The sequence below is a fragment of the Chaetura pelagica genome, unplaced genomic scaffold (genome assembly GCF_000747805.2).
Source record: "Chaetura pelagica isolate M959 unplaced genomic scaffold, ChaPel_1.0 scaffold142, whole genome shotgun sequence".
Classification (NCBI taxonomy): domain Eukaryota; kingdom Metazoa; phylum Chordata; class Aves; order Apodiformes; family Apodidae; genus Chaetura; species Chaetura pelagica.
The window spans coordinates 7,836,793-7,860,189 of NW_009952973.1; the positions used below are offsets into that span (position 1 = coordinate 7,836,793).

The 23,397-nt window shown below is 36.2% G+C and overlaps 1 protein-coding gene across 1 annotated transcript in view; it reads right to left on the minus strand.

Moving 5' to 3' along the window:
* The window catches only part of NEK1 (NIMA-related kinase 1), a 43,288-nt gene that overhangs the window by 8,042 nt on the left and 11,849 nt on the right, over positions 1–23,397 (minus strand). Inside the window, exons 11-30 of the mRNA XM_009996000.1 lie at positions 22,030–22,089; positions 21,736–21,795; positions 21,544–21,591; positions 21,381–21,455; positions 18,873–19,048; positions 18,660–18,791; positions 15,847–15,949; positions 14,007–14,090; positions 13,385–13,468; positions 10,922–10,999; positions 9,789–9,884; positions 8,813–8,986; positions 7,150–7,215; positions 6,832–7,066; positions 5,581–5,733; positions 4,420–4,572; positions 2,414–2,605; positions 1,771–1,891; positions 1,476–1,558; positions 322–539 (exon numbers count right to left, since the gene is read on the minus strand). Coding sequence (XP_009994302.1) covers positions 322–539; positions 1,476–1,558; positions 1,771–1,891; positions 2,414–2,605; positions 4,420–4,572; positions 5,581–5,733; positions 6,832–7,066; positions 7,150–7,215; positions 8,813–8,986; positions 9,789–9,884; positions 10,922–10,999; positions 13,385–13,468; positions 14,007–14,090; positions 15,847–15,949; positions 18,660–18,791; positions 18,873–19,048; positions 21,381–21,455; positions 21,544–21,591; positions 21,736–21,795; positions 22,030–22,089 — 2,391 coding nt within the window. The remainder of the gene's footprint in view (positions 1–321; positions 540–1,475; positions 1,559–1,770; positions 1,892–2,413; positions 2,606–4,419; positions 4,573–5,580; positions 5,734–6,831; positions 7,067–7,149; positions 7,216–8,812; positions 8,987–9,788; positions 9,885–10,921; positions 11,000–13,384; positions 13,469–14,006; positions 14,091–15,846; positions 15,950–18,659; positions 18,792–18,872; positions 19,049–21,380; positions 21,456–21,543; positions 21,592–21,735; positions 21,796–22,029; positions 22,090–23,397) is intronic.

Sequence of the window (23,397 nt, forward strand, 5' to 3'; positions counted from 1 at the left end):
TGAAAAACTGCACAAAAGGGAGAAAGCATATCCAAGAAGTTAGGAATTTCCTCATAAACTCCCACAGTTGTCTCAGAAAAGCAGTGGCATTCCTCCACAAACACCTGGACACAGGCTACTGAATGGTGGAACCAGAGACTTACTGCTGCCCAAGTCCTGCTGATACCACAGACACAGCACAGTAATACAGCAGGGCAGACATGGCTAGACAAATATGAACACCTGCTGAAACAGTTATGCCATCTGTTACGGCCTCATTCAGCCTCAAAAGGAAAATAAAAATATTACTGTAGGAAAACAAGTATTGTTTTTTAAACTTGCCTTTGGGTCGTTTGCATCAAAAAGCCCTGTAGAAAGTCCAATCAGCAGTGAACTTTTGCCTTTATTTTTTGCTGGTGATATGGAACGTGAACAAGGTACAAAAGGCTCTTCCTGTGAAGACTGAGCTGACAGAACTGGTGAGGCTGTTGGTACAACCGTGGGCTGTGTTACCCTCTGGAATAAGGGTTCAGGTTGCAGAGAGTCACCGGAACAAGTTTCTGATACATTAAAAAAAGTTCAGTTACAAAGCTAAATAGATTAAAAATACCAAGCTCTTATGCAGAAAGTAATTAAAATGAATAAAACAAACTCATATCTGTTGTACAATTAAAGGCAAAAATAGATACCACTGTAGAAGTATTAAAGTATCTTTGGATTATTTTAGTAAATATGTGAAATTCTCCCATTTAAACTTTTTGAGAATATAGCTGTAGTCTGTTCTGTTCTTATGCCTTCTAGTTTCTTCTTAGCCAGTACATGCCTGAAATCATAGTGTCATCCATTGGCATCTGTTGCTTCTTGCCTAACATTAGGTTTCTTCAAAGATACCTCAACATAATTCACCCAAACACTGGAAAATAAAACCCATTTTTTTAAAACATCCATAAACAGATGGAACAGTATCACCAATGATACTTGACAGTATTGATGTATTTTCTATTCTACTGTAAAATACACAGACCTTCTGAAGTTAATTCAAAGACCTTCAAGAGCAAGCAATTTTTCCATGCAATAAAGACAAGATTACCATTAACAGTAAGTTTATAATTATTTTTTTATCCAACCTGCAGCTCAATGTTAATTTGAGATGTCTAGAAAGAAACACTTTAATCAAGTAAAATAATCAGATTTCATACCATTTTAAATAGTAATTTTAGAGTTACAACATTCAGAAACTTGACATTCACTTTTAAGTATGAGTGTGGGCCACTACCCTGCTCTATACATCATGTAATTTTGTTGTTACATGTTTTCTTCCAAACTGGCAAATGAAACACCAAAATTTTGTATTCCTAATCCATCAGATATTTGCTTTTTAGAAGTACGAATTAAAAAACAAAATGGAAAGCCTGCTATTTTGGGGTTAGTGAAGAAATGAGAAGTGATGGCTCAAGTACTCCAGCTACAATAAACAAAATGAGACTATAACTGACCTTCTGCAGGTTCCTTTTGCAGTTGCCCCTTGTCAAGCAGTAGTTTCTGAGAAGCTACTTCATTTCTGCTGTCATGTTGTGCCCTATTATAAAATACCACATCAGGGGAAACAACACATAAAACCAGTCATTAGTCTACTGAAAGAAGTCACCAAGTGCAGTAAAACAAACATGGCAGACAAGTAATGAATCTTCAGCTAAGCTGAACATTGTAACTGATATATCTAAATCCTCCTCAGTTAAAGCTAGTTGTTTGAACTGGAGAGACAGGGATAAGAAGAATAAGAATACTTACTTATCCTCTTTCTCTTTTACCCACACTTCATTAACAGTGATGGGAAATTCCTTACTCTCCTTATTCTGCTGCTTTGTATCTTCTATTTCTTCTAACACCTCTTCTTCTAAATCATCAAGCTCTAAAATTAATAAAGTCATATAACTCATAAAAATTAACCACAAACAAACAAAAAGGCAAGAGAGACTATACATATTAAGATTACACATAAATACTTTAGCTTGAATAATTTTCTGCACGAAAAGTATCTTAAAGCTCCAGCTAACTATATCTTCTAAAACCCCAGTAGCATTCCCCCAGATATCAGCAGGGTGCTGATATCATATAGGGCAAAATATTTCAGCACAACTGATGAGAAGAAAGAAACAAACAAAAAAAAAAACACCAACAAAAAAAATCGGAAGCCCTTTAAAATTTCACTCGTATTTTAGAGTTTTCTGTAAGCACACAGAAAAGGCTTCTGGAAATTCACAAAATAGTGAATCAAATTACAACACAAACGTAGAAAGCACCTGGGCCCATCTAAAAGGTGTTAGTAAAAACCAAACATTGCTTACAGGAACATATAAAAATACTGAGGACCCTAGCTTCCCTCACTGAATTGGAAAACAGATGGAAATTAGAATTTGATGAAAATTCTTACCATCTAGTGTAACAGGTTTGCTCTCCACCTGAGTAGGTCCAGCTTTCTGTGATTCTTCTGGTATAGTTGTGTCAGACTCTGTGACACTAACCAGTACTGAAGACTTAGCTCCAACAGTAGAAAAAGCTTTTTCTTCCTTCTCCTCTTTTACAGCTAAGGACCGATGATCTCCTTCAAGGAGCTCTGGAGTACCTAACACAAAATTATTCTACTATTTAAACAGTGCTTTGACACAGTTTGATAATAAACTACCATGTGGGTACACAGTAAACTGAGAATTTTTGTTTCTTTAAAGGAAAATAAAATAGAAAGGTTTGCATGCTTTAATTATAACTATTATGAAGATGAAAGCTATAAATACATAAATTAGAATGCCATATTATTTTTAGTACAAGTTTAAACTTGGAATAAACGTAAGTCCTTCTTGTCATTGGAATGGATCAAATCCAGGAGCTTGTGGAGAACAGCCCGCCTTCTCCCCACACTAAAGACTAAACAAACTCCACTATCAAGCACGTGGTGAGACAGGGTGAGTGTTTATTCCCCTGGGGCAACCTTGTAAAAGTGTACTTTACCCCATCCCAAGTAAAGGCCAAGTATTTTTGGTCCTCAGGGTCCATAGGGATTTGGAAGAACTTATCCTTTACATCAAGTGAGTCCAGCACTGGCTGTGCTGCCTCCTGAATTTCTAGCACCAGATCAGCAATGTTTGGTACAGCAGCTGTGAGTGCATCTGTATTGGCATTCAATTTTCTGTAATCGACTGTCATTCTCCATTTACCATTTAGTTTTCTTACAGGCCAGATTGGGGAGTTAAACAGAGAAAGACAGAGCACTTTGTTTGAAATCAGAAATTACTTCTTTAATGCCTTCTTTGGCAGCAATAGGAATGGAATAGTCGCACATTTGTCATCCTGCTTTGTGGCAGACAGGGAGCACACTGTAACAATCTAACCTTTAGTGTGGGTGTGCAAAATTCCAATAAGAGCCGTTTTCATCTCTCCATGCTCGGCCCGTAAAAACATCCATCCCTAATAAAACATAAGGAATGTCACCCACAATCATCTCAGTCCGAATTAATTTGTCTTCTCTTCGCAGTTTTAAAGAGATTTTAGCCGTTCTTTGGAAAGCAGAGTTACCAAATGCTTACCAAAATCACTTACAAATATTGGGGTTAGAGACAAATTAATGCCACGTTGCATGGCCACATCACCTTTTAGTGTGGAAATTTGTGCTCCTGTGTCTACCACAAATGTTACAGGATAATGTTTTGGCCTAACAGCACAGATAAGCTCCAAGTCCCCATTTTTATTTTTAACTAATCTTAGAGCACATTTGCCAGTCTTTTGAAGGATTGGGAATTTTAGGGCCTGACTGGTTATCATTTTTCTGCCAATCATTTTTATTTTCTGCATTGGAATCTTGTCCTTTCTCCTCCCCCTGCCGTCTTTTTTATTTGCTTTTTGATTTTTTTTTATTGGCAGAAGGAGGGCTCTTTAGTTTCCCAACTTGTTGGGTCTTTCCCTGGAATTAAGACCTTGAACTGGACCTTTTAGGCCATTTCTCTATTAGTGTTTTTAGGTGATGGTAGGTATAATTCTGAGACAAAAGCTCAGGTAGGATGCCTACTTCACTAATATGGAAAGTCACATGCTAAGAAGGATACAGTATCTATCTAATAAAATATTCAGTCAATGACAGACTTTTAAAAAACAGACTCATTTCTATCAATAAGCAAAGTCCAAGACTTTTCAGCAAAACGAAGACCCTTCCCTTTTAGCACATTCTTCTCGATTTCTTAGCAATTCACCGATTTCACTATATTTTCCTGTCTTCCAGTATCAGCTTGGGCTGAAATTTAGAACATTTAGGACTGAAGCAACACCCAAAAATTTAAAGAAAGTGAGGACAGAACATGCTTTTATAACTTCACAGTTCTCCACAGATGAACTGGCAATCTCTCACATCCTACACTTGCAGTGCAGATAATTGCCAGTGGTGCTCACCATTTATTTCATCTAGTTCTTCCAGTAAGTCTGTTTGCAGCTGCAACTCTGCTTCTCCTAAGATCTTCAGGACTGAATCAGTAGGGCTTTTGCCCCAAACTTTCCTGTGGGGTTCACTATTATCTAACCTAATTACTTCACCCAGAGTTTGACCTGCTGAGAGACAAACACAAATACAGGATTTTTTAGAAATTAGGAACTTTTATTCACTTTCTTTATAAAAAACAACTAACCAACCTCAACAAAACTAAAAACTACAAAGCCAGAGCTCATGTCACCTCACCCCAAGCCAGACAGCCTAAAAACTGTGCTCAGAAGTCTAGAGTTTTTGTTCTGCCAATTCTAATAACAGGAGTTACTCAATGCCAGTTAACATCTACAAGTCAATAGCAGCAGGAGATTTTCTCAGCAGTTCAAGCACTCCAAAAGAAGACAGTATGAGGAATGTTTAAAACTGGCACGAGATTGTCTTAACTTTACCAGAAATAAGAAACTAGAAAGTGTCTTGTCCTGATATTCTTTGGTGTTTTTTTTCTGTTATTTCTCCCTCAAAGGAAAACAGAGGACATAAAGCAACAAAGAAGAACAGAGCAAAAGAAGTTTCTCGATCTTCTAACATCCTAGTTGTGTAAAACTACTCTGCTATAAAGTAAGTCTGTCACATTCTCCATGATTATTTATTTCTACAATGTAAGACAGACCCTCAACAAGACAAACTGAAACCAGGGAAAAGGTCTTCTACCCAAATGAAATTCTGAGACAAAAGCTCAGGTAGGATGCCTACTTCACTAATATGGAAAGTCACATGCTAAGAAGGATACAGTATCTATCTAACAAAATATTCAGTCAATGACAGACTTTTAAAAAACAGACTCATTTCTATCAATAAGCAAAGTCCAAGACTTTTCAGCAAAACGAAGACCCTTCCCTTTTAGCACATTCTTCTCGATTTCTTAGCAATTCACCGATTTCACTATATTTTCCTGTCTTCCAGTATCAGCTTGGGCTGAAATTTAGAACATTTAGGACTGAAGCAACACCCAAAAATTTAAAGAAAGTGAGGACAGAACATGCTTTTATAACTTCACAGTTCTCCACAGATGAACTGGCAATCTCTCACATCCTACACTTGCAGTGCAGATAATTGCCAGTGGTGCTCACCATTTATTTCATCTAGTTCTTCCAGTAAGTCTGTTTGCAGCTGCAACTCTGCTTCTCCTAAGATCTTCAGGACTGAATCAGTAGGGCTTTTGCCCCAAACTTTCCTGTGGGGTTCACTATTATCTAACCTAATTACTTCACCCAGAGTTTGACCTGCTGAGAGACAAACACAAATACAGGATTTTTTAGAAATTAGGAACTTTTATTCACTTTCTTTATAAAAAACAACTAACCAACCTCAACAAAACTAAAAACTACAAAGCCAGAGCTCATGTCACCTCACCCCAAGCCAGACAGCCTAAAAACTGTGCTCAGAAGTCTAGAGTTTTTGTTCTGCCAATTCTAATAACAGGAGTTACTCAATGCCAGTTAACATCTACAAGTCAATAGCAGCAGGAGATTTTCTCAGCAGTTCAAGCACTCCAAAAGAAGACAGTATGAGGAATGTTTAAAACTGGCACGAGATTGTCTTAACTTTACCAGAAATAAGAAACTAGAAAGTGTCTTGTCCTGATATTCTTTGGTGGTTTTTTTCTGTTATTTCTCCCTCAAAGGAAAACAGAGGACATAAAGCAACAAAGAAGAACAGAGCAAAAGAAGTTTCTCGATCTTCTAACATCCTAGTTGTGTAAAACTACTCTGCTATAAAGTAAGTCTGTCACATTCTCCATGATTATTTATTTCTACAATGTAAGACAGACCCTCAACAAGACAAACTGAAACCAGGGAAAAGGTCTTCTACCCAAATGACCAGAGAAGGCAGACAGAAAACTTGAAAAGACAGGCTTGACTTAACAAAAAAGAAAAAAGCTAAGGGTGCAATAAAGGTTAACAGATGTAAACCAAGAAAACCCTCACTTTTAACTGTTCTACTGATAACATAAAAGGATTTTAAAAGGATTAAGAAACTTTCATATATCTTAAGTGCTTTTTATTCCTTCTGTTGAATTAGTGCCTATTTAAAAGACATGAAGAAAGCTCAAAGAAAGTAACCCTGCATTTAATTAGGTAACTATTTGTTGAAATTAGGAAATTATTTGCACCATCTCCTGCAGGCCACTTAATTACTCAGCCTGTGCCTTATTCCTTATCCAAGGGAATATGGAATGACCTGCTGTTTAGAAGCAGATGGCACGCTAACAAGATGACAGATAATAACCTGATAATAATGAAGAGTATTTGCTTTATAAAAACAGACACTACACATGGTAAAATGATTTACTAATATCATGGTGACAAAAAAAAACTTACCATCTGTTGTGGAGAGAGAATCTTCCATTGATAACTGAGCTAGAGGAACTACTAACTCAGATGCCCCAGATTCCCATTTTTTGCGATCTCCTAAAAGGGGATGGTCACCTTTTTGTTGCTCCTTACCATCTTCAGACCCAACTGACTCAGAGATATTTTTACACTCCTTTTTTCCTTTCTCATCTTCTTGTGCTTTAAGATTTTGATTTAATCTTCTCAGTATTTCTCGTTTATTCTGAAATAAGGGCGAATACATATCACTTAAAATGATACCTTTCTTAAAAGAAAAACTAAATGAAACGATACAATTTCACATACTTGCATTGCAAAATCTGTTTTTTTAATTTCTTCCTCAGTTTCCTGGATAGCAGTCACATGTTCATCCTTAAAGTCCAAGAAACATGAAAAACAACATAGAAGAATATGTCAGAAAAAAACCCCTTGATAATACTGATAGACATAAGAGTGAAAAATCACCTCTAAAATATTTTAATTGAAAACTGCAGAGATACAGAAACAGAACGTTTTTATGGGGCTTTCCAAAGACACAATTTCAAGGGCAGCTTCTGTCTTTGAACCATTCACTATCTGAAAGGAATGAGCACATGAATCAGGCTCAGTTTTAAGCAGACAAGTGAAAGTTCAGCCCACAAAACATGTAGAGATAAAGCTAAATATGGCCTCTACAGAAAAATGCCACCAAATTGCAATGCTAGAAATGAGTAATTCTGTAAGAGAACGAAAAAAATGGCAAAGACAAAGTCAAGGACCACCTGTAAATAAAAGGAGAAGCAAGAAGAGACAACTTTAGTTATCACAGCATATATAATGCCAGGTTGTTAAAGAGTAAGAAAATAGTTGTTCCTTGATATATGAAAGTGTATCAGAAAGCCTGCCCAGATTAAGCCAGTTTAGTCTAGGTAGGTGCAAAATTACAGTAAACTAAGGCAAATATTCCATTACGTGGTACATTTTTCAGGGAAACATTCTGCATTTTGTTCAGTCTGCCTCAATTATGAGAGCAATGAAGATGTCAATGATAGCACAAGACATACCAGGCTTCCAAAAGCAACCAATAACAACTTCATTTAGAAAGCAGATTTACTCTTCAAAATTGTGAAACAGTAAATACGTAAAATAAAACTAGAAGCTGAAGACAAAAGCAGAGAACTTAGAATCTTTGTGTACAAGGCTTGTCTTCTCCAATTGCTCTTTGTGCTAATTTTTAGTCAGTTATAATCACCATTTTGTATTACTGGGGGGAAAATTACCTATGTAGAAAAAATGTGTTAATGATTTGAATATCTGTCAAAATATTATTTGTTTACTTTTTCAGCTATCAACTCACATCTTTCAGTACATTATATTTTATAAACACTATGTAGCACTAAGCTTCACTATATTCCACAGTCTTTGCTTTAAGGGATCAGGAAAAAGTAATCAGGAAATCTTCAATACTCTCTTAGACAAGAAGAGAGAACACTTTCAGGTTCAAGTCTCTTAAATTCTTCTAAATTCTAAATAAGTTTATATTCTCTATTATAACCAGCACATATTTTTAATCTTACTCAAAACAAAAATTAATACAAAATAGCTCTATCATTCAAAATTTATTTTCTTACTTCCACCAGGTTACAAAATCCTTAACTCCCCTCCGCAAAAGTCTGATGAAAATGCTGGTTAGTCGAGGTCTTCTTCGACTAATCGTGACCAAATGATCAAAATTGAAATTACAGCCTAGGGTTCATCATAAATAATCCATTTTGTTGAAAACTGACTGAATTTGAATTTCTGTGCACAGATGTACTTGAACAGTTTCCAAAGTTTTTTTTATTTGTACTCTTTTTTGCCTTCCCTAATTAGAAGCAACAAGTATACTTCACTTTTTTTTCCTACCTAATCTACACATTTTGCAAAAAATTCTGTTTCAAATAAGTTGGGTTTTTTTCCTTAATTTTACCCTTTTGGAAGAAGTACCTACCACACCCACTTCCTTCAAAGCAGAAGTCATGGAAATGACTGGTGTACCAGGCTTCACAGGAAGTTGATGCTTAGGAAGATCTGCTCCAAGATCTTGTAGTCCATGCACAGGACTGTGCTCTGAAGCTCCCACGTGAAAAGGCACATTAGGATTCTTTACCCCTTTTGCTATCAGCTGTATAGAAAAATAAATAAAAGTAATAAAATTAGAACCATACAATTGTTTGGGCTGCAAAGGACCTTAAAGATCATTTAGTTCTAACACCTCTGCACAGGCCTGGACACCTTCGACATTGCTCCAAGCCCCATCCAAACTGGCCTTGAACACTTCCAGGGATGGGGCTTCCACAACTTCTCTGGACAACGTTCTTCAGTGTTTCACCACCCTCATAGGGAAGAATTCCTTCATAATATCTAATCTAATCTACACCTACCCTCTTTCAGTTTACAATTGTTACCTCTTGTTCTGTCACTACATGCCCATGTAAAAATTAACTTCAAGACTTTGCACATTAAGCACAATAGTTTGAAACAGGCTCATGTAAACCTTTAGAAAAGGACAATAATGCCACATATTTTCATACAACAGACAACTGAAGATGTAAATTATTTTGAATTTATCAGTTTCACAACACCCTGTTCTTTATAGTGGTATTTTACTAGTTGGACTTATTACTCCACAGCACACAGAAGCGCAAGAAGATTGGGTACATTTTGTTAAGTTACAGATCGTTAAGAAAATGCTTAAGGTAATCCTAATGATTCTTAAGTCTGATGTTCTTAAATTCTTGAACCAAATTTTTCATTCAAGTATACCTAGGATTAGGTTTCTCATGAGGGAATTCTGACTGATTGGTGCTCTCCTCTGTTTCAGAAGACAAATCATCTAAGCTTGAAAGATCACAGTATAAAGTTTTAATTTTGCAACGATATGGCACCACACACTTTAACTGCATGTAACAGATTAGTCTTCTTACATGTTCTTCCCAGGCTTTTTTCTCTCTTTCATATGCTTCCTTTCTCTTCCTCTCTAACTGTTCTTTCAGAACTGCAGCTCGAGCATTTACTTGGGCCTGTAGTAAACAAACAAGCAAAAAGACCAACTTAAAATTACAAAAGCCATTAGTATCCCAATCCATGGAACATTTTTTAAAAGACATTCTTGGATTACTTCATCTTGCTTTCTCTTACTTACTACTGTACAGATTGTGAAGGGAAGACTCCACTGACAATCAAAATCACTGATAACTGATCCTCTATGTTGACTTAATGACAACACCTCAAAATTTAATTACAGTTTTTTAAGTCTATGGTTGTATTTTAGTGTACATAGTAATCTTAAATAGAGTAATGTAAAATCAGAATCTCTACTTAAAATCAGTTTTGAAGCTAAATGCATTAATAATAAAATATAAAATATTCAGTTTAAACTTTACATACTTACTCAACATAAACACAAAAAGCTTCAGTTGCTGTTTGACCTCTAATTTTAAGCTTAGGCATACTGTCAGCTAGTTTTTACAGTGCTCTTTGCAGATGATGGGGGAAAAAAGTCACAGACTAGACAGAGTAATACTTGCTCTGTATCATGCAGTAGATACCAACATAAGAACACCACATGGAATAAAGTGCCAGTCAAACATTGGATTTCTATGAAACACATTTGGTTTCAATGTACTTCATCACAGGGGTATATACCTCAACTTTGAATCCACATGTAGTCCATGTCAGCACATGTAGAGAATTTTGCCCTCCTTTATTAACTAAAATAAAGTTGTTATTTAAGGTATAAATATCCATTCCCTTTCAGTATGAAAATGCTATCTTAGTTATACCAAATTGCCTTTAGGACTAAAGTTAACCTACAGAAAAATCTCAAAGGCAGGGACCACAAAAATCCTTGACATGCTATGCTATGTCACAACACATTTCAAAATTACTGAGATAAAACAGTTGAACAAAGTTGTTACCTCAATATAGTTAAAATAAAAGCCTCTTGTAGTGGACGTATGAACAAACTATTTATAGCAAAATGAAATGTACGAAACTTAATGAGACATGAAACAAATTTGAAAACAGCAAGTTCCATCTCCTCCTTCCCAACAGTTACCTTCTGGACTTCTATCTTTTTGCGTTTCAGTTCAGCTTCCTCGCTTGATTCTTGTCCATCAGAACTAGCAGCTTCGTTCTGAAAAATAAGAGTCCTCAGAGAATTGTAATAAATTAATGTATTTAAAAGAAAAGTGATGTAAGTGACTACTCAGATCACTTTGACTGTGTGACTAACACAGGTAATAATTTCACTAGGTAACTCCCAAGCAAATGTTATGTCTACTTGGACAGAACTCCATCCTAGAGATTTGTGGGAGGGGTTGTTTTTAAAAAGTACAAAGCTTTTACAAGCTAAGAAAAATATAACGTGCCTGCTGTTGCAAAGGAAGTGACCTAATGAGGCTGGGCTCTCACCTGCCACCTCTCATCACTGCTGCGTGCTCTGTCAGTAAGGTGTACTGGAGACAGGAAAGCTTCATTGGCACTCTTCACAGGCAAAGGAATGAATACATATATATTCATCTATTGTGTATAAAATATTATGCAGTAAGGAAACAAACATATCTGTGACAAGATTTGGTCTGAGATGGTATTCCTGTAAAAGTTAGCAATCACACTGAAGTTTGTGTCCACAGGACATCAAGAAATAAACCTCTTAAACTTGGGTCTCTGAATTCTGAAAATTAGTTTAGGTATACTTCATGGAAAGATACGCATCTATTCCCTATTCACTCGAAGGCAGCATACAACACTGCCCCAGGTAAGGTACAGCCACTGGCAGAGAAAGTTAGGTTCCTGATATGCCTAGTAATCCATACAGAGAATTTTGTCACAGTCACAGTAACAGCACTTTTGATTTTACAGCCTTGGCCTCCAACGCAAAGGTTTCTGGAGCGTACCTTTAGCTCTGCAGTCACCCATACTGCATGTAGGGTGCGGGTGCTCCTAATTTTCAGAGGAAGTCCTGCAGCTGCTCAATGAAAAAAATGAAAGAAACAGTGCGGTACAGCAATGACTATGTGCTCAACATTTTAGCACTGTCCTCAGTATTCTAAGGGTACTCAGGAGAAACAGTAAGACTTTATAGGGTTGTGTAGAGAGATGACTAGTGCCAGTGCAAGAGTTTTGAAGCTTGTCCAAAACCGCAGTTATGAGTGAAATTAGCACCAAATGAAATTAAGAGATTATGGGGTTATGATGCATCAGCTTAATGTTTTATGTGAGCCGGTGATAGTGTTAAAACTTCACTGATCAGCCTCTATGGTAACTTCACATATTCAGAAGACCTTGATTTTCCTCATGCTGCTCAAGACAAACTTTGAAGAATGGTCCACACTAGTTCCATGCCAGACTTAGTCACCAGCATATCTTATAAATAGTCTTCTTGGTAGAAACTATCTTGAATAGTCTTCTCAGGTAGAAGCACAGTAGTCTTTTGCTCACACATTTGAGATTTAAAGGGGCAAGGATTCCTCTTAAATGCACTAAAGAAGTTTTGCACCTCAAACAAGGGACTGAATTGGGACTCTCGTGTCTCACCAGGGAGATGAAATCAAGGTTAAAAATAAAAAAAAAACTATTCAAAAGAAGTCACTAACACAGGAAAAAAAATACAGCATTTAATTTAAAAAACACAACAGATCAGCAGCAATGTAGAACTTTTCAGCTGGGATGGTGGTCCAAAGAAACTGAGCAGTACTGGACGTGCTCTTGCCTTGTATGTCCACTTACTATACATGAGATGCACAAAAGCACTTAATATGGGTGCTTATGTGGAGGTACATTTATCTAATTTTCTATCACCAAGTACAATGTGAATGTATCATCAGGTAATCATTTGAGGATACCCAAACATGCTTAAAATAAATGGACAGGAACAGGAAGAACAGACAGGAGTACAAGTAACATGGTAGGTAAATGAAAAGATGGAAACAAACTCTAGACCATATTTACTACATAGATTGCCTCTTTTTAAAACAAGTAAATGGCTTGCTTCCAAAGGGATTATTCCTTTGACACCTTAAGAAGTGTTCATTCTGAATCTAGTTTATGAATATTCTTTTGGTTTTGTTGCTTTATGAACATATTTTGTAAAAGCAATGATTGAAAAAAAAGTGTACTGATTAAGTTGAACTCAAGCAGGCATTTCTGAATTTAATACACACCTACAGAATGTATGAAAACAATCACTTCATATGTATTCTCTGTGAGCATTGTCAAAAAGTTAATTCTGGAGAAGTTCCCACAACTAAAAGCAAATAAATATAGGCATGCAAGTGCTTGATGGGAAATTTACAAGTCAAATTCAGAGGTGATCTTATGTTTTTTAAACACTGTTAGGTTACAGGCACTGAAGCTCTACCCCTAGCACTGAAATAGCAGATTTTATATGTTGTGGAAGAAGAGATGGACTAAATCTCAATGCATAAAACTGCCTATGAGAAAAGTTTTCCTGCAGTGATAACACATTATACCCCATAGCCAGCTTCCAGAAGTATTTAAGATTATTTTTCAAACCAACCTTTTCTCCACGAAGTTTTGCTCTAATCTGTTGGCGTTCATTAAAATTCTGTAGCCGGATCTGTCTTAATCTTGCCAAATATTCCTAAGGCAAAGAAAGGAAATAAGTTTCAGTTACTGTCTCCAGTATGGTTAACTTAAAATATATAAGATTCCACAAAAAAATAAGATGGGTGAAGCCTCCCACACACACTATTACTATCACCATTTTTGCATTTACTTATCTCCAGAAAAATTCTCATCTAATGAAAAACTGGAACAGTTTTCTCAGTTTTAAGCAGTGTTTCTCAGTATTAAGCTATCATTACATTCTGTATCATTGAGGGATAGAAATGGTTATATTTATCAGTATAGGAATAAGATATACAGTCGTATCTATCTGTTTGCACGTTCAAGAACCCCTCTGAGACAAATTGATGCAGGCAACTATTATTTTGATTATTTAAAAAAAACAAACCAACAACAAACACAGCCAACATATAGAACTTCATAAAGTAAATAATTTCCTAGGAATTTATAAAGTCCTTTCTTTTTGTTACACAGATGAACCATGCAGGGAAACTAGGCACAGTCAAGGTCAGACCTGTGTGATGAGCAACGTGGCAAACATGCAGCAAGCATACCTCTTCCTCCTTGTTTCTGGATTTCCTTCCTCTTGCAGAAATGGGCCTGCCTCCATAGGTATCTGCTGCGTTTTGCAGTGTACCCTGTTTGCCATTTAATGGTATGAAATTTAAAGTGTCTAGGGCAGTAAAATTATCTGCTTAATCCAATAACTGTTCACATATAAGAAACGAAATCCATCAGTCATCTGCAGTTGTTCTGAAGTTAACCGATAACCCCTTTTCTCTTTCACAAAATATATGAGAGTAATAACTAAAAATTCTGTAGTCAAAGATAAAGATTGGAGCTTTGAGAATATAGTTGCCCTCTCCCTGTAATCATGCTTATCTTAGGTTAGAAAGCCTAAATTACCTACTGTGAAGTAGCACATCAGGCCAGCAGCTTAGAGATGACTGAATGTATCATCTCAACTACTGAGTCAAACATGACTCACTTGAAAATTTAAATTGCAAGTAATTTGACTTACAAGCCTTTATACAACAAAGAGCTGCATATTACTTGGTGATTCCTACTGATTTCTCCTCTCAAATCATCACAGTCTAGACAATAGTTCCATCCTTGCATGAGAACTACTGCCAGCTAGTCAAATTATTTTCCTGTATAAATAAAAGGAAGCTGCTGAGAACTTCTGCTGGCAATGGCAGCCAGTTAAGAATACATTTGGGGTCAGCTGAATACAGTCGAGAAACACTGACCTGAATACTTGGGTATCTTGCATTAATTATCCCATACATTTATATTATGGCCAACGAAGTCAAGAACAAAATGGGTAATACTAAGAACTTCTCTAAGAAGAGACAGTCATAACAAGAATTGTTACTTTTTTTCAACATTATTTACCAGTCTTTTAAAAAACAGAACCATGTTTTTTAAGAGGAAGACTCATGCTTTAAAACACATATATCAATCTCAGGATATTTCACTATCAAAGCATAGAATCTAAGTATGCAAGAATTGCTTACTACAAGTGAAATAATCCCTGCAAGAAAGATCAGGCTGCGGATCATGATCTGATACTCAGATATAACTCAGGAGATGCCTCTGTGAATCTGCAATTGGTCTTATCCCACTGCAATGCCAGCACTGCCAGTTTAATCGCAGAAGCCTACTGTGATACTGTGACTCAGTTGTATATGATTAGTATACATATATCATATAAATATATGAGAAGCACCCAAAAAGCCGAACTCTCCACATTAGAAAAACCTCTAGTCAAATCACACAAAGTCCTAGTGTAAATAAGTAACGTCCAAGATATCTTTACTGTAAACAAATTTCCTAAAGGAATGCTGCAATTTAGAACTGCAAACATGAAGAACAAAGAATATTTTATGACACTGTCCGCTAGTTAATCTCTAAAAAGCAAGGATTTTTGAAACATCAACCTTAACAGAGGTAGATGCCTTTAGAACACCTTCTCAAAAACTGGAATCTGTTTTTGTAAAACACACCACTGTATCTAATCATTAGCTGTATCAGCTTAACAAAACTTAATTTTAGGTTCAAGCTACTGAATAATACATGAAGTTTCATTTTTACCAAAACTTTAAAGCTCTGAACAGAAAAAAAGAGTAAATGAATGTTCTAGAACTTGTAATATCAAGTTAGACACATGCAAAAAAAGGTATTTTCCTTTGTTAGTAAACTTAAGACTCATGAGAAATGTATTGCACAATTCTGTTACATTCTAGTAAAATCAGTAACAAAATGCAAAAACTCACCTTCCATTCTCTTTTTAAAAAAATACCAAAGGAAAACATTTCATGGTTATAATGCTACTTTAAAGATTGAAAAAGCATGCTGAAACAGAAATATAGAAAGGAAGACCAGATTCCATACCATGTGTCCCTCAGCTCGAGCTTTGTTTTCCATGGCTTCTCTCTTTCGTTGCCAGAATTCTTCAACTTGCTTTGCTCTATCTGCAGATATCCATCCTTTTTGCCTGAGTAATTGCAACACATAGCAAGATAAAAGTCTCAAATATGACACTCATAAAAACCCACCCTGCATTTATTTATTCTAACCAGGACACACGCACACAGAAAAACATATCTTTCTATGAATAAGGCATCTTCAGAAAAATGCCTTTTATCAGCCAAAACACAAGTCAGACTTCTACAAAATGGAGGAAAACAGGCTCACCTAAGTTAGAAGAAAACAATTTTTAAAAACCCAAAAACAACACAAAAGAACCAAACAAAACACAATGTTGTACTTCCAGATCCTGGTCATCAAAACCAAAAATGAATGTCAAAACACAATCTTAATGAAATTTCTGAAAATATCTGAGTTTGTCTCATTATTGTTTTTGTTTGGGAAAAAGAAGACTCCTTCAAGGTTTCCCTTCAGAGATGTGCAAGAATTCACTGCATGAGCCAGTCAGCAAGGTCAACATTGCAGCAGTTTTTCAAGACTCACCCACGTTTGGAATAGGAGTTTCTACTACCTAGGTAATTAGTGCAGTGCTAGTAATTGTCTGAGTGTTCTGACAACTCCTTTTGGAAGATGGGCCTAGTAGGTTTGAGTTTGGTAGGGTGGCTGCTCATTTTTAAGTTCCACAGGGTCTTCTCAATCCTTTTGGGGGATCTTGAGGGATTTTTTTTTGTTTTTAAAGGGATCATACTATAATTAGCCAGAACAAGATGTTTTTTTCACCTATTCCACCCCAAGTCAGGGATCTGCTGAGGAAGACAAGAAGTACTGCAACTGCATCTGGCAATTCTCCTGGTACATACCTATGATAGTTTTGTAAAGGAACCAGTTTCTGACAAATAAGTTAGAAATGGACTCAAAGCTTTCTATTAAAAAAAAAACAACAAAAGCAAAACATACTGAGAAACAGTGTAAAGTATTCTAACAAATGGCAGAATGATGAGGCAAACCTCTTTCCGAAGTTCCTATAGCCACATTTGACTGAGTATTGAGAGTTCAGCAACAAGCAGGAAGAGGCAGTTAAAGAAAGAATCATTTTGCAATAGAGGACCTATTGCTAGTAATTGATAAATTAATTGGCATGCTATTGCACATTGTTTTTTTCCTCTCCTCTCACCCATGCCCCAAGCAACAAGGAAATAAAATCTTGCCATATGCTACAGTACATTAGGAGGAAGATGGAGATGAAACTACTTTGATGCAATAAAACAAACACTGTAGCTGCTATGAAAAGGCAGGATGATCTACCTAGGTGTTACTGGTAAAGAAACAAATGCTTGGTAATTTTTGTGTACATGTATTTAACTCTCTGCAAGATTTTTACTGTTAATTACACATGAACTCAATTGGTGTTGGAGAAAAGCTGCTTCCCCAAGCAAAAGAAAACACAAACCAAGACCAAAAAAAATGCAAGCCTATTTGTCCCAAACCAAATTTACAGGAAAAACTTGTCTCAACTGATTTTTAGGGAAATGTTTTTCCCTGCTCTAAGGCTAAGTGACACATTTGGCTAAAACATTTCAATTACATTTCTTCTGGGCAGCATGTCTGTCCAAGCAACAATTTTTCAAGTTTCTTGATGTCAAACATACTTAGCTTTACGTTAGTTATGGCATTGTTATCAGGAAGACTGCAAATTGAGGATTTCTCAACTTCTTTAATATGTGCTCTACATTATGTATCCTTAAGAAAGCTGCAATTATTTGATTTTTTTGTTTGAGCTAAACATCATCAACTTATCTTTACATTTCACCTCCAGCTGAAAATAAAGTGCTCAACTAGCTGTGATAATAAAATTCTTTCTAGATAAAGAAGTACAGATACCACAGTTTAAATGCTACGAAACAGTACCTCAATTTAGGGCTAAAGGCAGTTCAGTTTGTAAACAGAAAATAAATAAGTTTCTACCTGCTTTGAAACTTCTGCATAATGTTTTTTTTAAATGCTTCCAAGTTAATGTATTTGAGAAATACTGAATTACTTTCTCTTCACATTCCTCATAATTTGCAGCCCCCTACTACAGTTCCTCTAAATTTGAACACATTTATAACCATTTACCCAGGTGTAGGCAACTATCATTTAATATTGTCAAATGTGGGAGGCAGTGTTTCCTAACCTGGAAAAGATTTAGAGGCTGTGGTGGTTTGTGCAAAGCATTGAGAATCAACAGATGAGGATGGAAATTTGCACCTACATCAGCTAGGAAAATACACCTTCCAGTGCTGGATTGCACCAACCAGAAGGATGGGTTTTTTTAGCTCACAATAGCCAAACTCAGTATAAGGGAAATAAAATACACTTTGTAGCTTGCAGAATTGTAGTATCAGTGTTAAACACGATACGTTATTGCTGCAAATTCTGCAAGTCAGAATGAGATGACAGGAGAAGGAAGCATCTTGGCAGATAACAAAGAAAGTAGAACTATGAAAAAAACAAAGGTGGAGGCTTATAATATTATCTGCAACTGCATTAAGCCAAGAATTTTGGCTGAAATTTAATTTAGTTACAGTTGTCAGTAAACCACTTTTTCCACTATGAGGGAAGCCAAGTTTCCATTGGTTCTAAAAGAATTGTGGTCTGTGAGGGACTAACACGCAAACAGACAGCACAGTACCAATGGATAAAAGTGATTTTGAGAAATGTCCAACTACGAAATGAAACAAGACACAGAACAAGAATCTAACATGTAGGGACAGAGTTATGGATTATCATAGTCCAACCTGTTTGCACTGGCTTGTTTAGACACCTCCTTCAATCTTTTCATTTTTTTCCTAACTGCACCAGCATCAGGTAAATGGTGATGACCTGCAGGCCCCTTAGGAACTCCTGGACGTATTCCAGGTGGAATTCCTCTGTAGATAAATATGTACAGTAACTTTCATTACTTTCATCTAAAGCAGACTACAGCAACTTCTAATGGAAGGTAGCCATACCTTTCAGCAACTTCTCGGCCTTGTACTTTCATCCTCCATTTGGCTTCCCTCTCTTCAGCTACTCTAATGTTTTCCTTTTGCTGTTGCATCTGGTTAAAAATGGCATGATAGTGTTCATACTGTCCTCTGGAAGACACAGAAGGACCAACACCACCTCCACCACCGTAATACAGTGCCTGGAAATCAGAAGGGATAGAGTGGAAATCTCAAATACTGATTTTAACAAGCCTTTCCAATTTTCACCTCTTAAGCAAAATAAAAACATTAGTTTGCCCTGCAACAATTCTGAATTGGTCCTAGTTTTATTCCTGGCATGTCTCTATTTTAACAAACGACAAGATAGCTAAATTAACAACTTACGTTTTCTGTTAGCACTCTAAAATAACACAGTATTTTACTTCCCTCTGATAATAGTCTAGTTATACATGAGGTATCTGTTACACATTTTGGAAATTATTTGTAACAATTCCACTGAAGTGAACTGGAATAAGTGTTCTTTCTACATGCCAAACATCAAAGTTTCAGCACAAAAGCTAGCAGTGATGCAGTACTAACTGAAGTACTAGTGAGTGATTTGTAGCCAAACAGCAATTTTTTCATGAAGCTGAAAACAGTTAAACATACATTTAAGGTTGCTCTGTGGCATTAAGTGTAGATTTATCTGAGAATCCCCATTGCTACAAACCAATAGCTTGGCTTCATCACTAAAATGAGATGCATTCCTACTAAAGCTCAGATCAGAGGCACATCTACCACAAGCGACTGCTTTATGCAAGTTATCTCTGTTATTCTCAAAGAGTGAGAATCCTACAGAACCTTCACGTGGAAAAAGAAAAAGTTGCAAGCAGCTGTGGATAGCAGTAGCCAAGGATGGATGCAGAAAAATGTGAAACTGGCAAAACAAGGTTAAGGTTGTCAGCACATGCATTAAAATGTTCCATTTAAACCTGGTAAAAGCAATCAAGTAGCCCATAGTAATCAATCTATGGAATTGGTTTTAACAATAGTGTCCCTGTTCCTTCCAGAGTGGTCTTAAGTATTTAAAATACATTCAAATAGGTGAATGCAGACATGACAGGTTTAAGATTGATTACTTATCTGTCCTTGAACAGATTATTTTTTGACAATGGTATTTAGCTCGCATTCTGAGTTTCAGTTGCTCAGTACCCATCAATAGCTCCCCATAATCCTTGATAGAATATTAACTGAAAGATTTCTCCAGGCATTCAAATAGACATGCAGGTATGCTGTTCATCTGAATAAAAATCATTTACTATACAAGATGTCCTGGTTTCAGCTGGGAGAGAGCTAACAGTTCACAGTAGCTAGCATAGCTCTGATCCAAACATGGCAATGTTGATATATTGTGCTGTATGGAAGCTTGTATTGGTGCCTGCATAGGAACCAAATGATATTTTTTGATTTTTCCATTAAATCAGCACCTAGTAGTTTTTTAAGTCTGGTATGCTTAAGTTTGCTTTATGTTTAAGCTTTACTTATAGGATGTGTGACACAGATCAAAATTATGTCTATTCTGAAATAATATACTTAATAAGCAGCTACTGAAACCTGCTCAAGTCTTTGTGTGTTACTCGTATTCTTGTACAAGAAACAGAAAATAAAACCTCTATTAATTTTGACACTACAGCTCAGCCAGCTTTTGTTAACAAAAACCCTACTAAACATGTTCAGGCCAAGTATTTTTGTTAAGTCTCACTAAAACCACATCAGCTAGCTGTATTTTTAATCCATTGCCTATTGTCAGATTTACCTCAAAGCAGTACTTAAATTCCTGTACTTGCTCTATCTGAAGACAGTACCCAGAGCTTTATATTCAAACAACTTCACAGAACTACTTCCCAGAACTGTTAAGTTTCCATGGAGCTGTGACACACACAAACAGGCTGAAAGAAACTGTCACAGAAATCAGATTAAATTATGTGATTAAATTATTTAAGATGTGAATGGCTTAAGACTTTACTGCCTTCAGAAAAAGCAATTACTAGATTTACTCAGGATTTTTCATCCCCCTCCTGCACAACTTATCAGTAGATATAAGCATTATCTTTTATGTTGCTAAATAACAAAGAAAGCCTAGAAGCAGGTGCTTAATACTGGGCAAGAGGTCCACTATCATCATATGACAACCTGGAAAAAGATTTCAACAAAAGAATTCAAGAACAAACTTGAATGCAAAAGAAGCTCTTCATGCATAGATTAAGCACAGGAAAAGCAGCAAAAGCAGGAGTGGTAAAAAAAAAGTGGGGCATGGAAACCATTGCTGGCAGAAAGAGATTCAGAAATTTAGGAATTATAAAAAATGAAAATTGCACATAATTTCAAAAAAGCTAGGGATGAGAGTGTGTTACAGAGTTTCTCTTAAATTAATCACAGTTTAATAATGGGTAGCCCCAAGAGTTGACCTCTGAGACCAGTTATTTCTGAAAAGATCATGCCAAATAAAGAAAGTAGTGGGGACTACACCAGATTTCTGCATCTGCTGCCAACCTTAACATCACCACTTCCACCTGAACCAAGCACACTCCTCCATCCTTGTTCCCTGGCTCTGTTTATTCGTTCCATCTGAAGGAGAAAACAATACAGGAAAACATAATTCAAGGAATCACTAAGTAAAGATTTTAACTATTAATGTATTTTAAACATATTTTACCCTTTCTTTTTCAGATCTTCTCATTTCATCTGCCTTCAGTAAACTGATCTGCAACATATAAGGATTAAACATGTACAGTAACTGAGAAATCGAACTACTCCATATTCTTACACAACATTTAATGCACTACACCACAAGATACTTTGTTAAAATTACTATGGGTGGAAAAAGAGTCTCAAAAATCTTGTCTACCTGATCTCTCTGACGTTTTTCTTTTTCAGGCAATTCTAACCTTTTCTTTTTTGAAGGTTCCTGAAAAATAAGCATACAATTTGGTATTTACTACTTATTCTGTCAAGATAGGTTAGCGCTCCGATTCCTGGTGTTTGTCCATGAAGAGTAACAAAAAAAAAATTAAAAAATTAAAATGACCATCACACAGAGTTTGGGAAAAAAGATAAGGAGGAAAAGTTTGAAGGTTTTATTTTGTCTTTCTTGCTCTGCTCTTTTGCTTAGTTTGAAAATTAACAGATGATTTCATGATACCTCAAACATTTTCCTCCTTTCTTCTCCTGGATTCATTTTCTTCCTTGGAGTTACAAAAGCCTGGATAAAAGCTGAAGCTTCAAATTAGACAACATGATGCCAGAATGAGAGAAAAATTATAATCAGAAAAAAAAAGTACCTTAAATCCACAACTTAGTAGATGCAAATGGGGTTTAAAAATATATTTCTTAGAAAGTTTTAAATTAAAAGCACTGCTAGAATCTAGGGAAAATGCTGCTGGTACTTGTCCATCCTCTACTAAAAGCTCTGCCCTGAAAGCTGAAGGTAGTAATTTTAAAATCTATTTTGTTTTAATTTTTCTTCTCTGGCAGTATCATTCCACATTACAATCTCTTCCTATTATGAGTCTTTGAGGGTCCCTAGATATTAAGATATTTTATTTGGAGAACAGATTTTTTACATAATTCTTAGCCTTTTTTTCTTATTGATTCTTGTGACCTACAGAAGAGGAGAACTCAAACACTATGGAACACCTGGTAAAGAATATACATAATAAACCATGCTGCTTAGTCCAGCCTTCCCTAAAAAGTGATGGTTATTTTCAAAGCTTTTTTTTTCTGACCATGCAACACAGAGCTTCACAGTACTTTATTTTGATGACATAGAATCCTATCATACGAGTACTTTAAAGTCAAGTATTCCAGAAGACAGAAGCTTTTAGAGGTTTCAGTGAAAGTAGCTCAACAGGAGTGAATTAAGTAGTATCACTAAACAAAGGAGGTTATTGTTGCATGCTCCTCTAAAAAGCCACTTGAGAGCTGCAAGCTCAGACTACCCTGAAACAACAGCAAAGAGATGAATAGCTATTGTTTCTATCCTACTCCTTATCCCTTGTCACTAGGTACAATCCACACAAAAAACGTCTTAGAATAGCAGCATTACTGATGCCCTACGTGCAGTCTCTCCCCAGTCACTTGAGTCTCTGTGTAAGCTGGATTGGTGCTTGCTGATGAAACTGATTATAAAGAGCAGCAGACTAGAAGATGGTCCTGCAACCAAGCCTTAGAACATAAAAGCCACATAGTCACATAATGATACACAAGAAGCCTGTGCGTTCCCTTCTTCTTGCTCTTTTTTCCAAACTGTGTAACACAAGCCAACATGGCTTGTGTGATTAAGGAGTTTTTCCCTAAACCAACAGTAACTTTTGAACCTCAAGGGTAAGTTATACCTCAGGGATAATTTTCCATCCACTTATCAAATTTGACAGATGGATAGAGAACTTAGTATTATGTTACCTGAAGTGACAGGGGGAGAAGGAAAGAAAAAAAACCTCCAAAACCCACAAAAAACCCCACAACAAAAATACTACTCATTCAGAACAAAATTTCAGTCAGCACTCCTGCT